General features: G+C 42.8%; 1 protein-coding gene across 4 annotated transcripts in view; it reads right to left on the reverse strand.

Moving 5' to 3' along the window:
* The window catches only part of PDZD2 (PDZ domain containing 2), a 312,563-nt gene that overhangs the window by 69,710 nt on the left and 226,484 nt on the right, over positions 1-16,369 (reverse strand). For all 4 annotated transcript variants that reach the window (XR_003757843.2, XM_029060011.2, XM_029060012.2 and 1 more), the window contains 2 exons: positions 9,771-9,885; positions 1,569-1,717 (listed from right to left, as the gene is read on the reverse strand). Coding sequence is in view for 3 of the 4 variants with exons in the window: in XM_029060011.2 (XP_028915844.1) it covers positions 1,569-1,717; positions 9,771-9,885 (264 nt within the window). In the remaining variant the exon portion in view is untranslated. The remainder of the gene's footprint in view (positions 1-1,568; positions 1,718-9,770; positions 9,886-16,369) is intronic.

Genomic DNA, 16,369 nt, shown 5'->3' on the forward strand with positions numbered 1-16,369 from the left:
TTTTCAAGATGACAGGAGACAAATTTGGCTGGGAAGCCTGACCAATAGAGGCTGAATGATTGTTCTGTTCCTTGATTCTCCCTTGCTGGGCCTAGGGAGACGACTTAAATTCACATGAGCCCCTGAGGGCCAGGAACTGTGTCTAATTCCCACTTGTGTATTCTCTCCAAGTAGTTAGTACAGTGCTTTGCAAACAGTAAATGTTTAATAAATACTAATATTACTACTTCAGTTTTCTCATGATGCTTGCCAGCAGAAAGGAACTCCAGGAATTTGATGCTTCTCCACCCAGTTTACAAATTGCTTTGAAGTCTGTGATCTTGAGAAGGCGCTGGAGGAAACTGGTTCTGGTGAGGGTGAAGATGCTTTTTTCCTATCATGCAAGTCTGGATACGGAGCTTTGCACACAGTAAGCGCTCAATAAATACGATTAATAATAATAATAATAATAATAATTACCCTGACACCCAATTCTGTCCACCACTACTACCCACTGACTCCTGTCCTAGGTAACCTTGTATCTTCCTTTTAAAACAGCTCTCTCCCCTCCCTCCTCCATCCCCAATCCCCACCAAAGCTAAAGGAAGGAAAGACAAAAAACATGTGCATGTGTACATATGAATAGAAGGCTAAGTGCTTGAAGATACCAAGACAGTAGGATTCCCCAAGCTTCAGAAAAATATCTGTCAATTGAAAACAATGACTGTTTTTTCTGAGACTGAATTAATGACAACTTCCTAGTCCCCATCCAGCCAGCACAAGTTCCAGGGAATTTCTACAGTTAGTAGACCATCACATCAGAGTGTGCTTGCTAACTGGAATCAGCACACTTAGCCTAGAAAATCAAAATTAAGTTGCCTTCCCTACATTATTTATTGGAGCCACATAACCACTGGATCCTTAAGATATGGGTTCTTCCATGTCCTGCTGGTAGATTCCCCTTTCAGAAGGGAGGATGCCCTTTTTGAACAGGGAGTTACAATGGCCCTGACTTCTAAACTCCTAAACCCGAAGGGTGAGATCATTCAGTACTCACTGAAAGGGTCCTGGGTACACAAACGCACACACACATGTATGCACACTGACACTGATGAATTCACTGCACACCAGACAACCACAGATCAGATACTTTAGTGAGGCCACAGTGTCTGCTGGGAGCGGAATCAAACTCTCTTATCCAAAACACACAGCAGGAAGGGAGTCATTAAGGGCCCACTGTTTCCCCACTTGAAGTCCAGCCCTGTTCATGGCTCTGGTGCTTCCCTTCAGGCCTCAAAAGTCTCAGCTTGCCTTCTCAGTTTGTTCAAGCTCATGTCTTCTAAAGACCCAGAGGATCGAGTAAAAGAAAAATAACAGGGGCCCCTTATTTTTGGGCCTCCCTCTTCTATAGGTTCATCTCTAGACGTAAGCTCGTTGTGGTCAGGGAATCTGTCTGCCAACTTTGTTCTACTGTTCTGTTCCAAGGACTTAGGAGAGTGCTCTGCAGATAGGAGGCACTCAATATACTGATTTTCCCGTACTTCAGGTACTATAGATTGAGACTGACTGATTTGAGAATTGGTACTAACCTGTCTCATCCCAGCAGAGTCAAGCTGCTGTGGAAGAGAATGTTTTCGGCCGCCTCTTGTAAGGTTCTCTATCATCTCTACATTGGCGTCACCGATCTCCACCATCAGCTCATCATCTTCTCCCACAGATTCTAGGCGGGGTGCACCTCCTAGGAAGGTAGAAGAGTAGAAAAGCATGCATTACAGGAAAAGAATCTTAGAAGCAATTGAGGCAGGGACCAGCTGAAATACCGTCATTATTGTTATTTATTATTTATGTCTAGGCATGATTACCAAGAGGGCTGGCTTTTCTTGGCTGTTTGACATAAAAGAATGGACATGCTTAATGGCTTATTTTTGAGATTCCCTGTGACCACTCCTGCTATTTCTTTTTCATAACCCTTATGACAAGCTATTGAAAGAGCTCTTTTTTCTTTGAAGATGCTAAATAATGACATGGTTGGATTGGTGGGTACCTGAAAATATTTTTGTAATTATTTAGGCTTGTTGAAAATGGACTGTTATGACATTGTGGCTGTTGGTAAGGTGATCAAATAACTGTTTTTAACAACAGATGGATTTAGAAGCTGTTTTCGCATTTTCTAGAGATGGAAAAGTTTGTTTCCTTCAAGGCCAAACTGTGGGATGGATTTGTGTCTCATCAGGGACAGATGAATAAACTTTAGAATTCCAATGGCAACAATAAGAATTTTTACTAAGTGCCAATACAATGCTGTGCTACTATATAAAAAGTCAAAGCTTGAGGAGTTTCCAATGTTAAGTGAAAAGGCAGATAACCAATAAATAAAGAGTGAGGGCAGGGGGTGGAAATTAACTTTGAATTTAAACAAATATGCAAAGGATTTTATCCTGGTGCTTGGAATATAGTAAGCAGGACTTCTCTGTTTCTGGGAATCCTGGATTTATCAGCCAACCTCCCCCATTCTAAAAGCACAGGAGATGAGGTTTGAGGAGCAGAACTAGTAAACCAGTACACATTCATATTCCTTCCTTCCTTCACCCTCATCTGGATCAGGCCCTGTACTTCTGATTTGCCCCTCGGGGCAATTAATCAATCAGTAGTATCTATTGCGAGGCTATGGTGTGCAGGGCGATATACGAACCAATTGGGAGAGCACAATCAAAGTAATAGACATGAACCCTGCCCTTGAGGACCTTACAATCTAAGGGGAGAGTCACACACTAAACAAATTATAGGTAGGTACAACTAGTGGAAACAAATTAAGACAGACCAAACACTTTCCTTTCCCTTACCACTCTCATTTCTTCAAAGAAAAGAAGAAATGACAAAGGAGAAAAAAAGTACTTAGAGAATGCCTCTTAGCATTTCCATGTAGCAAGAGTCAATATGGTTATATGGGCAGGGAACACGTCTATATCAACTCTGTTGTACTGTACTCTCCAAAGTGCTAGAGTGCTCTGTACACAGTAAGCACTCAATTAGGTACCAGTGATTGACTGATACACACATATGCCAAATTTACTCCCCATAAATGTTCCACTACATAATGTCTCCCCACTCCCTGATTTTTGAAGAGAAATAAAAGAAATCTTAACTTCATTGCCACTGTCCTCTCCTGGTTCTCCAATCTCTCTGGTCACTCTTCCTCAGTATTTTTTGTCAGCTCCTCCTCTGCCTTCCACCTCTAACTGCATTCTTGGATTTCCTCCTGCCTTCAGGATATTTATTCTTGGATCTCCTGCCTACACCTCAAACTTAACATGTCCAAAACAGAACTCCTTATCTTCCCACCCAAACCCTGAACTCCCCAAGATTTTTCCACAACAGTAGACAACACCATTATCCAATCTGCTTCACAAGACCGTAACCTCAGCACTATCCTCGACTCATCTCGCTCTTTCAACCCACATATTCTGTCAGCAAATCCAATCTGTTCCACTTTCAGGTCTCAAGAATCTGCTCCTTTCTCTATATTCAAACTGCTACATGTTTGACTACCACATCTGTCTGCCTCATCTTTTACCTCCATGGCTCCTGTCTCTTTCCTCTGCAGTCCATACTTCACTTTGCTAACTGGATCATTTTTATAAAAAAACACTCAGTCCATAGCTCCCTACTCCTCAAAAACCTCCAATGGTTGCCCACCCATCTCTACATTAATAATAATAATAATGTTGGTATTTGTTAAGCGCTTACTATGTGCCGAGCACTGTTCTAAGCGCTGGGGTAGACATAGGGGAATCAGGTTGTCCCACGTGGGGCTCACAGTCTTAATCCCCATTTTACAGATGAGGGAACTGAGGCACAGAGAAGTTAAGTGACTTGCCCACAGTCACATAGCCGACAAGTGGCAGAGCTGGGATTCGAACTCATGAGCCCTGACTCCAAAGCCCGTGCTCTTTCCACTGAGCCACGCTGCTTCTCTAAACACCTTGACTTCTGCATCAGCTTCCTCTCTGACCTCTCTGTCTTGTGTCTTTCCACTTTCCAGTCCTCACTTCACTCTGCTGCCCAGATCATTTTTCCAAAAAACTATTTAGTTCATATTGTCTCATTCCTCAAAAACCTCCAATAGTTGTCCATCTGTCTCACATCAAGCACCTTGCCTACTCCATCTACCTCCCTATTCATCTCCTGCCTCTCCCACACTTCACTCTGTTACCTGGATCATTTTTCTTAAAAAAGTTCAGTCCCAGCTCCCCTTCCTCAAAAATCTCCAAAGGTTATCCATTTATCTCTACATAAAACAGAAACTCCTTACCATCGGTTTTAAGTCACTCAATCAGCTCTCCCTATTCTACCTCGCTGACTTCCTACTAAAACCCAACCCATACATTTCACTCTTCTAATGCCAACCTATTCACTGTATCTTGATCTCTTCTTTCTCACCACCAATTCCTTGCCCACATCCTCCCTTGGGCCTTGAACTTCCTCCTTATTCATATACAACAAACCTCCCCATCTCTGAAGCCTTACTAAAATCACATCTACTCTAAGGGGTCTTCCCTGACTAAACCTCCAAAGGTTATCCATTTATCTCTACATAAAACAGAAACTTCTTACCATCGGTTTTAAGTCACTCAATCAGCTCTCCCTATTCTACCTCGCTGACTTCCTACTAAAACCCAACCCACACATTTCACTCTTCTAATGCCAACCTATTCACTGTATCTTGATCTCTTCTTTCTCACCACCAATTCCTTGCCCACATCCTCCCTTGGGCCTTGAACTTCCTCCTTATTCATATACAACAAACCTCCCCATCTCTAAAGCCTTACTAAAATCACATCTACTCTAAGGGGTCTTCCCTGACTAAACTTGCCCTCCTTTCCACTTCACCTATGCACTTAGGTGTGTAACCCTTAAGCACTCTGACTTTCACCCCAACCCCACAGTACTTACATAAGGTTCCATCCGTAATTTATTTTCATGTCTGTCTCCCTGCCTAGTCTGTAAACTCCTTGAGGGTAGATATAGGGTCTACCTACTCCGTTGTGCTTTCCCAAGAGTTTATTACAATGCTCTGCATGCAGTTAAGTGCTCAATAAATACCACTGACTGATGGATTTACCAAGATTATTTTTTGTAAAAAGTGACAGTGGCCACACCTGAGTGGGAAGAAAAGAAGGGACAGAACATGCTAATGCCACAGGCAAAGGATCAGGAGGCAGTTTCTGCACTGAGATGTGGTAACTCCAGGGTAGGAAGGGGAAAAAAGACAGAGAATTCATTTGTTAAGTGCCCAGTGAATGCAGCAATTGGGAGAGTGGGATGGAAGAGACTCAGTCTCAAGGGCAATCTTACCTTTCTCTTACTTCCCCTCCTTTTTTCCCCCTGCTCCCTTTATTGCTACACTTAATTCTTATAGGACTCCATATAATAGTCCCTTCCCTGTATATGGGTTGCCAAAATTTGGCAAAAATTGGGGCAATTATGAAAGTAAATATGGCACATAAAAACATCTGTTCTATTTTGTCTTTGATGTAATAATGACTGTATTGTGTTAAAATAAACATGCACTGCTTTGCCAGAACAGCACTGTAGAAAGCAATATTTTATATGTTAAAAATGTTACATGTCAAACAAGCTCCATTCGCACCAAATTTTTCTCCATGTGGTGTTTTTGAAATGGGGCATATTAATAATAACTATACTTATTAAGCACTTGATTATGTGGATGCACTGTGATAAGCACTGAGGCAGACACAGGTTAACAAATTAGGCATACTCCCTGTCGCACTCCCTGTAGAGTACAGAGAAGGAGAAGAGGTATTTTAGCCCCATTTCAAAATAAGGAAACAGATACAAACGTTCAGTTACTTATCCAAGGTCACCCAACATGCAGGTGGAAAAGCTGGCGCTAGAACCTGGGGCTTCTGACTCCCAGGCTCTTTCCACTACCCTATGCTGCCTTGCAAATCCTTATTTTGATCTCTAGACACCTTATCTACACTCCCAGCATAGCTAATTGGACACCGTACAGGCCTGGGAATCTGGACACAGGTTCTAATCCCAGCTCCACGACTTGCCTGTTGTGTGACCTTGGGAAAGACACTTCACTTCTCTATGCCTCAGTTTACCTCATCCGCAAAATGGGGATTAAGACTGTGAGCCCCATGTAGGACATGGACTCTTTCCAAACTAATTATGTTGAACCTACTCCAATGCTCAGTACAGTGCCAGGCACATAGTATGCACTTTACAAATACTATCCAAACAAATCCAGTTTACCAAATTCTTTACAACAGATGGTTGGCAAGTGCAGCCACAAGTATTCAAACATGAACCACAATCTCTCCTTAGGATGTTAAGTCATGTAAAAATAACACTGATTACTGTCTTTTTGAAACTAGAAAACAGTGTATTGAAATGGCCAAGTAAATCGACTAGATGCCATGGACCCCAAAGAGTTCTCTGGAAAACCTATTTATGGTCGCAAAGCCTACTGCAGGTTTAAACCAGCAATGCCAATTTCTGCATTTCTGCAGGCTCTTTCCTCACTCACATGACTTTTCTTTCTCCCAGACTTGGGGTGTCCACGAAATTTCTGAACCTCCCTGATCCTCCTTGAGTTCCAGCCTCACTTTTCTACCTCTGTGCCAGGCCTATACCCTGTATCCAGCCCTTAGCCTACTCATAAACCCAGCCTAGTGGTGGTGAATGAAGTGACAATTTTTTCACAATTCAACCTACACTGAAGGATGCTGGTGGAGTTTCCCATCAAAACAACAGAAGCTTTGAGAGATGTGAGCAGAGGCCAAGGTATGAGGATCATGGCTAACCACAGATCGTGCCTGTGGATTCCAGGTAGGGAAGGGCCAAAGGCCATCTTTCGCCTAGCATCTTTCTCTCTTGCTGCATCAGTCTCCTTGTCCTCAATACACCGAAAAGCTGAATGGCAACATGGACACCAGGAGGACCTGTCTCACACCATGGGTTTCCAAGCACTAGTAATAATGGAGCCCATTTTGAGGTTGTTCTTCAGTACCATCTTTTACGGTTTCCTCTATCTACCTCAGGAGCATGCTCCACTGCTAAGTTTTCTATAAAAGATTTTGGGCATCCTTTTATTGTTCATACAAATCAGACGAGCACGCCACTGCAGACAAGTTCTGACTGTCATCACCTCAGTGCCTGTGATTCCTCAATGTGGCAGGTCCTTGGTACTTTGGGTATAACATCTTGCCATTTTAAGCCAGCTCTCGACTGCAGGGAGCACAGAGAGAATCCTCTAGCTGTTTTATAAGCCACTAGTATGGCAGCCATGCCACAGGGCCATAGAGCAATGTTGACACAGCAGGCGACAGAAGATGGGAATTTCAGTTTTTAGGACGACTCTCCTTCTCTTCCAGAGCTGATGTGTCACACACGTGCTCGCTCTGCTACTGCATTTTCTAATGTCGTCATCTATAGCACATTTAGCAGAATTTTTCAAAGGTTTTAAGTTGCACATCATCTTGGTGGATACTACTGGAGCAGGGCCTGAGGAGTTGGCCTTCAGTTACAGCATGATTTTGGCCCTTTTCAGACTCATTCTTGGCCTAAAGCAAATAATATCACAGAATGTGAGTCCCATGTCCGATTTGATATAGTATGTATTTGCCCCAGAACTTGGGGCAGTGCATGACACACAGTAAGCACTTAAGAAATACTATGAAAAAAACTATCATGCAAAACCCTCATTTTCTCCTTGAAAGTCAACTTAGTGTCATGGTTTGGGAAGAAGGACAGAGGGCAAATCCATGACATGAGTAAGGGGCAGCAGTTTTGCATGAAAGAAAAGGCTTTAGATTGCTGCTGGTGTGGATGGACACAGCATATGTAATGGTGGATCAGGCTTTTCTGCAACTGTGCTTTTAATATTCCCTTGCCATTACTGATGATAGAGAAAAGGGCTAGGTCTAACTTCTCCATTTTAAGTCAGTGGTTGACAATGGGGGAATGAAATTCTGAAATATTTCCTGTTATGAAATCCTGTGTAATGAACAAATACACCAGGATAAACCGACTGTTTCACCATTCCTTGATTATTTTGTCGTAATTGCTATACCATCTAACGAGGAAAAGTAACTCTCACGTCAAGGCATGCTTTTGCCATTGGAGCTCAGGAGCTCAACCAAACCGAGCACCAAGCCACAGTCATTGTTGGCAGTCGATATGCATCAGTTCCCTTGCTGAACCTGGAAACCATATGGGAAAGGGCTGCTGAGGCCTGTGGCTTATGTGGCTTCTTGACATTAGCTGGTGGAGAGCCGTTCCCAGGATAGCCAGCTGAATTAACGTGCTTGCACAGCACAAGATGTTTGTAAGCGTCTGAGGATAAATCCTCACATTAATTCCAAAGATGATACCAGAATCCATGTTGGAGCAATTCCCTTATTCAAAAACTGCTGGGCAGTCAACACCATCATGTTTATGAAGGGCATAAATGTGGGTTCTGATAATAGTATAACGGGGCCAGAAGGAGCCTTCCAAAGTCTTCTCAACTAAAAATTGCTGATTCCAGCTCGAGTTCTCTATGTGAAGAAATTCCTCAGCCTCCCTGGGTCACACAGTCACTTGATCCTATAGTTTAATGACCCCCATAATCAGAGAACTCTGAGTTAATCTGGGACCCATCTCTGCATTCTGAGCTGTTTTCTTCTTGCTCTTTCAGTGAATGGCCACTCTTAGCCTGTCCTTGGAGGCAATCACTATTAAATTAGTCCTTCAGCTTTCTCTTCACGAGGCTCAACCCATGCCCATTTCTTTGTTTCAGTCAATTAATCAATTGTATTTATTTTAGTGCTGACTGTTTGCAGAGAACTGTACTAAGTGCTGAACATTATAAGATAGTTGGTAGACATGTTCCCTGCCCACAAGGAGCTTACAAATAATAAACCTACAGTTGGTAGTTTACAGACTAAATAACCCTAGATTGCTTTCTAAATCCCATTTTTTACCCTTACTTTTGCTGCACTCCTTCTCTCCGTGTTAGACATAAAACAAAGCACCCACAAACCAGAGCCCTTTGATTATTTGCTATTTTTCATGACACATTTTACATTCTACATCCACTCTTATAAAGGGTAAAGGGATTTTTCTAGAGGGGGTATGGGATCAGTGAGCAGTAAGTGCGCCTTAAGGCTGAGCAAGTTGGGTTTTGTTAAGTCATGATAATTATTTTCTTTGGGAACCAAGACTAAATGAAATAAACTGTATAGTTAGGAGCTGGGAGGACCCAAAACTGTTATAATCCTCATTCCCCCAAACTACCTATTCTTTTGCACCTGTGGTTATTTGAGTCACTGAGAAACTGGAGTTTCAGGATGGAAAAATGATTTTTTAATTGATTTTTCCTTTTTCTGAACTGAAAGCATTTTTGTATATTTGTGTATGTAGGTGAGACACACCACCAAGGCTATTTCATTATGATTTACTGACCTCTAAATCACTCTGGTGAAATAAGCTGAACCAAATACATAGGAACTTTAAAATTAAGCAAACTCAAATAGAGATATTGGCTTTCACCTCATTATTCTGCCAGTATAAAGATTCAGCTTGGGAGGCCAAGTTGAATAGCAATATCATGCCACTGGTGATCACCATCCAACTAAACCAACTAGATGCCCATTGGAATGAAATAATTAACTCCCCTGAATTGGCATTCCTAGACACCCACCTCTCCATCTCAGGCCCAGCCCCACTTGGCAATGCCACACCTTCTCTCAGGCAGGCCAACACCAGCGCCCAGGATCTACCTTGGGATCGACTTCGGAACTTCATCATGCTGTTTCCCAGAGTAGGGCTTCGGCAGTTCTCCTTGGATCCTTCGGGGCAGTCACCGTGATCTTGGGGCTTCTCTGACTCGGTCATCTGAAAGGAAGCAAAAAAGTTATGCTAAAACCCAAGCGTAGTTCTCCACTGGGAAAACCATTTAATTTAAGTAAAGGAGTGCTTTGTTAGAAGGAGCCCATGGCATACGATTACAATTCCTTAGATACTCCTGAATTCATTTTGTCTTGCTCTAGGACACAGTTCTACACCTCTGTGAGTTTAAGGCAAATCATCTCCTCCTTATCATTAAGTATTGTTTTTCTCCCATTTTATTCTGTATATGTTCTTCCCCTGGAAACTCAATGAAGACTAAACAACAGAAACTCAGATAAACCTAGAGGCAACCTAACATTAGGAAAATAGTTTGAATATGGTTCAGTAGAAAATTTCCCCAGCCCCTATTAATGAAACCTTGCTTAATGAAGGACAAATACTCTTAAAATATTTCTTAACACCTATGTTTCAATCAGTCATTGATAATGTGCACAAAAGTGGGAATCTTGGCCATCACTGTTCATTTTTTTTTTTACAGACAACTTCACTTGATATCAGGGAATGTCCCACAAATCCTTTCAAATACTCCACATTTTTCTTCCTTTATGGTGCCCTGCTGGCTGGCTGCCCCTACTCCTATTTCTTGGAGTTACAAGCCCAATTAGGCAACTGGAATGCTTCTTTTTGACTTATCAACTCCACTACAATTAAACATCAGTTTTTCCCAACCTACCTACCAGCTGAAACCATTTTCAATAAAAGGACCAAACTACTGGGCTATTCTTGTTCAATGAATCCATGCCTTGAAAACACCATATGAAATCAATTCTCTGCATAGGATTCTATCCTTTTCCTACTTTTAGGGAAGCAGCATGGTGTACTGGATAGAGCATAGGCTTGGGAATCAGAAGGTCATGGGTTATAATCCCAGCTCTGCCACTTGTCTGCTATGTGACCTTGGTCAAGTCACTTCACTTCTCTGGGCCTAAGCTACCTCATCCATAAAATGAGGATTGAGACCATCAGCTCCAAGTGGGACGGGGACTGTGTCCAATCCAATTTGCTTGTATTCACCCCAGCACTTAGTACAGTGCCTGGCACATAGTGAGCGCTCAACAAATACTATTATTATTATTACTAATGATGGTATTATGTGATTACCATGTGTCAACCTTTACTTTAAGCCCTGGGTTAGTCACAAGATAATCATAAAAGAGACCAGATCTGTTTCACACCAGGCTCACAGTAAGAGAGAGGGAGATAGTGTATTTTATTTCCATTTTATAACTGTGGAAACAGAGGCAAAGAAAACTCCAGTGATTTGACCGAGGTCATACATCAGACAAGAGGTTTGGAACCAGGCTCTCCTGACTCCCAGACTATGGCACTAGAGTATGTTAGCCATCAATAGCCTGTAAATAACATTAATACCACGCAAAATAAACAAGTTTCAAGCCTTGTAAAAGATCTTCAGGGTACAGGAAAATGCATGCAGCAAATACAAGTGATCAAAACAAAAGCCCCAGGCCACATCTGTTAGTCTGCTTTCAAGTCATAAACAGTAATTATCAGAGACAGAGTTAGATTCTTGATCCTTTCTGTATTACAATATTTTCATCACACAGGTTATAAACCTCTGGGAAATGTATTTCAGAATTTGTGTGTTATTACTTCAATTGTTGCCCATTAAATGCTTGGATTATTACATTGCCTTTAGGCACAGAACAATTAGAAATCCTGTTCAAGGAACTCAGAAAAGGACTAATGATTTCTGGTTTGTGATCTCTGGTCCCAACTCAAAAAACACAATGCAATTGTTTATTGCATCATAATAAGCCTCATGTAAAGCAATCTTGTTTGCATTTCTATGGCATGTCAATTTACTAATTCACAGTCCAAATCCAGGTTATGTTGTCAACAAAAGGGGAGAATTTCTCTTTCGCCTCTGACAGTCATGATTCAGGACTGATCATGGAATGTGGGCACCAGAATGCATGGACATGGCCTAACTGGGATTGTGGAAATGTACAATGTTGAAAATTCATGATTTAAATAAGAGTGAAGAAATGCATTCTTGTTATCCTCAACAGCAAGTTTCCAATCTCACTAGTCTTTTTTAATACCTTATTCAATACATGTTGCCACTTGGATAAAAAGGAAGACACAACTACTATTCTGAATTACGTTTCAAGATGTAACGTCAAGAAGATTGTACTGAAGAAGATATATGCTGGATTTTGTCTGGACAAAATTACCATGACCATTAGCAACATTGATAAACAGCATGCTGCATTATTAAATGTTTTGACTTAACTTAAAAAGTATTAAAGTTATGTTATGATTAGGTCAGCAATATTTCTATGATCTCAATCAATAGAATTTATTGCAAGTAAGTTCCTCCTCTAGACTGTAAATTCCTTGTGGGCAAGGAAAATGCTTAACAATTCTGTTTCACTGTACTCTCCCAAGCTTGTAGTACGCCGTTCTACACCCAGTAAGCAGTCAATAAATACCCTGGATTGATTGATGAATTGATGGCTACTTTGTGAAAAGCACTAAAGTAAGATCTTGGGAGAGTACAATGCAATTAGTATTCATGATCCCCGCACTCAAGAAGTTCACATAATAGTTGGGCAGATATACCATAGTTCAATCACAGCCAAAATCAGTCAAACAACATTATTTATTGAGTGCTTACTTGCACTAAGTGTTTGGGAGAGTACAATAGAATATGATTCTCGCCTACCAGGAGTTTACAGCCTAGGGGCCAAAAATCAGTAAAAGGTAAAGGAAGTAACAGAGTTTTAGGTATGTACATATGGGCTACAATGTCACGAGCAGTTAACTGCTTAACTGTTGTGGAAGAGCTGAAATGGCTATTGGGGGTATAAATTGGGGAGATTTAGAAATTAATCAGCGAAGGCTTCCTGGAGAAGATGTGATTTCTTCTGAGAATGGCTCTGAGAATGGGGGAGAGTTGTGGTTTCCCTGCCTATGAAGGGGGAGAGAATTCTGGGTATGGGGCACTGCATGAACAAGAGCTCAGGCCTGGGAGTCAGAAGGTCACTGGGATTAAGGTCAGGGGGTTTGGGTTCTCATTCTGCCTCTGCCACTTGTCTGCTGTGACCGTGGGCAAGTCACTTCACTTCTCTGAGCCTCAGTTCCCTCATCTGTAAAATAGGGATTAAGACTATGAGCCCAATGTGGGGCAGGGACTGCGTCAAACCCCATCTGCTTGCATTCACCCCAATACGGTGCACAGAGTAAGCACTTAACAAATTCCATAATTGGAGAAGCAGCGTGGCTTAGTGGAAAAGATCATGGATTTAGGAGTCAGAGGTCTTGGGTTCTAATCCTACCTTCGCCATTGTCAGCTGTGTGACTTTGGGCAAGTCACTTAATTTATCTGTGCCTCAGCTATCTCATCTGTAAAATGGGGATTAAGACTGTGAGCCCCACGTGGGACAACCTGATTCCCTTGTACTTACCCCAGTGCTTAGAACAGTACTTGGCAAATAGTAAGTACTGGCTGAGTGGAAAGAGCACGGGCTTTGGAGGCAGAGATCATGGGTTCGAATCCTGGCTCTGCCACTTATCAGCTGTGTGACTGTGGGCAAGTCACTTAACTTCTCTGTGCCTCAGTTACATCATCTGTAAAATGGGGATTAAGACTGTGAGCCCCACGTGGGACAACCTGATTCCCCTGTGTCTACCCCAGCGCTTGGAAAAGTGCTCGGCACATAGTAAGCGCTTAACAAATACCAACATTATTATAGAGAAGCAGCGTGGCTCAGTGGAAAGAGCACAGGCTTTGGAGTCAGAGGTCATGGGTTCAAATCCTGGCTCGGCCATTTGTCAGCTGTGTGACTTTGGGCAAGTCACTTCACTTCTCGGTGCCTCAGTTACCTCATCTGTAAAATGGGGATTAAGACTGTGAGCCCCACGTGGGACAACCTGATTCCCTTGTGTCTATCCCAGCGCTTAGAACAGTGCTCGGCACATAGTAAGTGCTTAACAAATACCAACATTATTATTAACAAATACCATCATTATTATTCTTCTAGCCCAGTTTGGGCAGGGATTGTCTCTCTTTATTGCTGAATTGTACTTTCCAAGCACTTAGTACAGTGCTCTGCACACAATAAGCGCTCAATAAATACGATCGAAAGAGGTTGATGATGAAGAGAAGAAAACAAGGGAGTGAGTTAGCTTGAGAGTATAAACTAGAGTGAAGTGGGAAAAGAGAGTGGTTAAGGAGGAAGGAGCTATGCTAGGAAAGTTTTTTATTTTGCTGGACTGAAATTGCTATCCTGCATAGAAGGAATCACTGAATGTATGCAACTCAGCAGGAGGTATGAGGTTCTCTCTTAGGGGCTCTGAAACCACATCATCTTTATGCCTGGGAGCAACATTTAGGAAAAGGTGACTCACTCTAGGAATGTTAAAAATATACATACTAAAATTAATCTGATTTCACTTTAGGGGGGACTATTTTCCACTGAAGGTAAAAGAATGTAGAAAGCCTGTCCCCTTCTTTGCCAGCGCCACCTCTCATCCCCCTTCTCCACACTAGCCCCCGACTGCTCACTCCCAACCAACTGCTCCTCACCCCTTGCACTGTTCCCTTCTCCGAGGCCCCTTCCACCCCCTAGCCTCAGCCAAGTGTGGCCTGTGCAACCCCTGCTCCATCATGGGGATGCTTCCTTTTATTGGGAAGCAGAGTGGCTCAGTGGAAAGAACATGGGCTTGGGAGTCAGAGGTCATGGGTTCGAATCCCCGCTCTCCCACTTGTCAGCTGTGTGACTGTGGGCAAGTCACTTCACTTCTCTGTGCCTCAGTTACTTCATCTGTAAAATGGGGATGAAGACTGTGAGCCTCACGTGGGACAACCTGATTACCCTGTATCTCCCCAGCGCTTAGAACAGTGCTCTGCACATAGCAAGCGCTTAACAAATACTAACATTATCCTTAGGAAGCCCAGTCATGGCTTCTCACCATCGCTAAAATCTGGCTCTCCCCAGATGACCCAGTCTCCCCTGCCACTCTCTCCAGAGGGGGCCTCATCTTCTCCCTCCTGAAGACTCACTAGGAAAGGGGAAGGAATCAGTTTTCTTCTTGTTCCAATGTTGCTTTTGCACCATCCCTCCTCACCTAACCCTTTCTTTCTCTTTCTTTGAAAACCACATCATCTGCCTCTACCACCCACTCCAGTTACAAGTCATTCATTCTTTCATTCATTCAATCATATTTACTGAGTGCTTACTGTGTGCAGAGCACTGTACTAAGCGCTTGGAAAGTACAATTTGGCAACAGGTAGAGACAATCCCTACCCAACAACATCCTCACAGTCTAGAAGGGGGTGACAGCCAATAAAACAAGTAGACAGGCATCAATAGCATCAAAATAAATAAACAAAATTATAGATATATACATATTAATAAAATAAATAGGAAAATAAATATGTACAAATATACACAAGTGCTGTGGGGCAGGGAGGGGGGTAGAGTAGAGGGAGGGAGTAGGGGCAATGGGGAGGAGCAGCAGAGGAAAAGGGGGGCTCAGTCTGGAAAGGCCTCCTGAAGGGGGTGAGCTTTCATTCATTCAATAATATTTACTGAGTGCTTACTATATGCAGAGCACTGTACTAAACCCTTGGAATGTACAATTCAGCAACAGATAGAGACAATCCCTGCCCAATGACGGCCTCACAGTCTAAACGGGAGAGACAGACAGTAAAGCAAAACAGAACAAAACAAAAACAAGACAACATTATCAAGATAAATGGAATTAAGGGGATGTACAACTCATTAACAAAATGAATAGGGTAATAAATAATATATACAAATGAGCACAGTGCTGAGGGGAGGGGAAGGGAGAAGGGGGAGGAGCAGAGAGTGGGGGGCAGGGAAAGGGAGGCGGAGCAGAGGGAAAGGGGGACTCAGTCTGGGAAGGCCTCTTTGAGAAGGTGAGCTCTCAGTAGGGCTTTGAAGAGGGGAAGAGAGTTTGGCGGACGTGAGGAAGGAGGGCATTCCAGGACAGCGGTAGGACTTGAAGGGGGGAAGTGAGCTAGTTTGGCAGATCTGCTGCTCTCCAGTACTGGCTGGATCATTTTTCTAAACAACATTCAGTCACTATTTCCCCAGTCCTCGTGAACCTCCGGTGGTGGTATCCACTTCAGTATCAAACAGAAACTCCTTACCATTGGCTTTAAAGCACTCAACCAGTTTGCCTGCTATCTTAGCTCACTAATTTCCTATTTCAATCTAGCCCGCATGCTTTGTTCCTCCAACACCAATCTACTCTCTGTACCTCTAGTTCATCTATTTGTCTTTGAACCCTTGCCCACATCCTCCCTCTGACCTGGAACTCCCTCCCCATCCAAGTCAACAGATCATCACTCCACACCTTAAAAGCCTTATTAATATCCCATCTCCTCCAAGAGGTCTTCCCTGACTAAGCCATCATTTCCCTTACTCCCTCTCCCTTCTGTGTCACCTATGCGCTTGGATCTGTATCCTTTAAGCACCCG

This window comes from Ornithorhynchus anatinus, chromosome 3 (genome assembly GCF_004115215.2).
Source record: "Ornithorhynchus anatinus isolate Pmale09 chromosome 3, mOrnAna1.pri.v4, whole genome shotgun sequence".
Lineage (NCBI taxonomy): Eukaryota > Metazoa > Chordata > Mammalia > Monotremata > Ornithorhynchidae > Ornithorhynchus > Ornithorhynchus anatinus.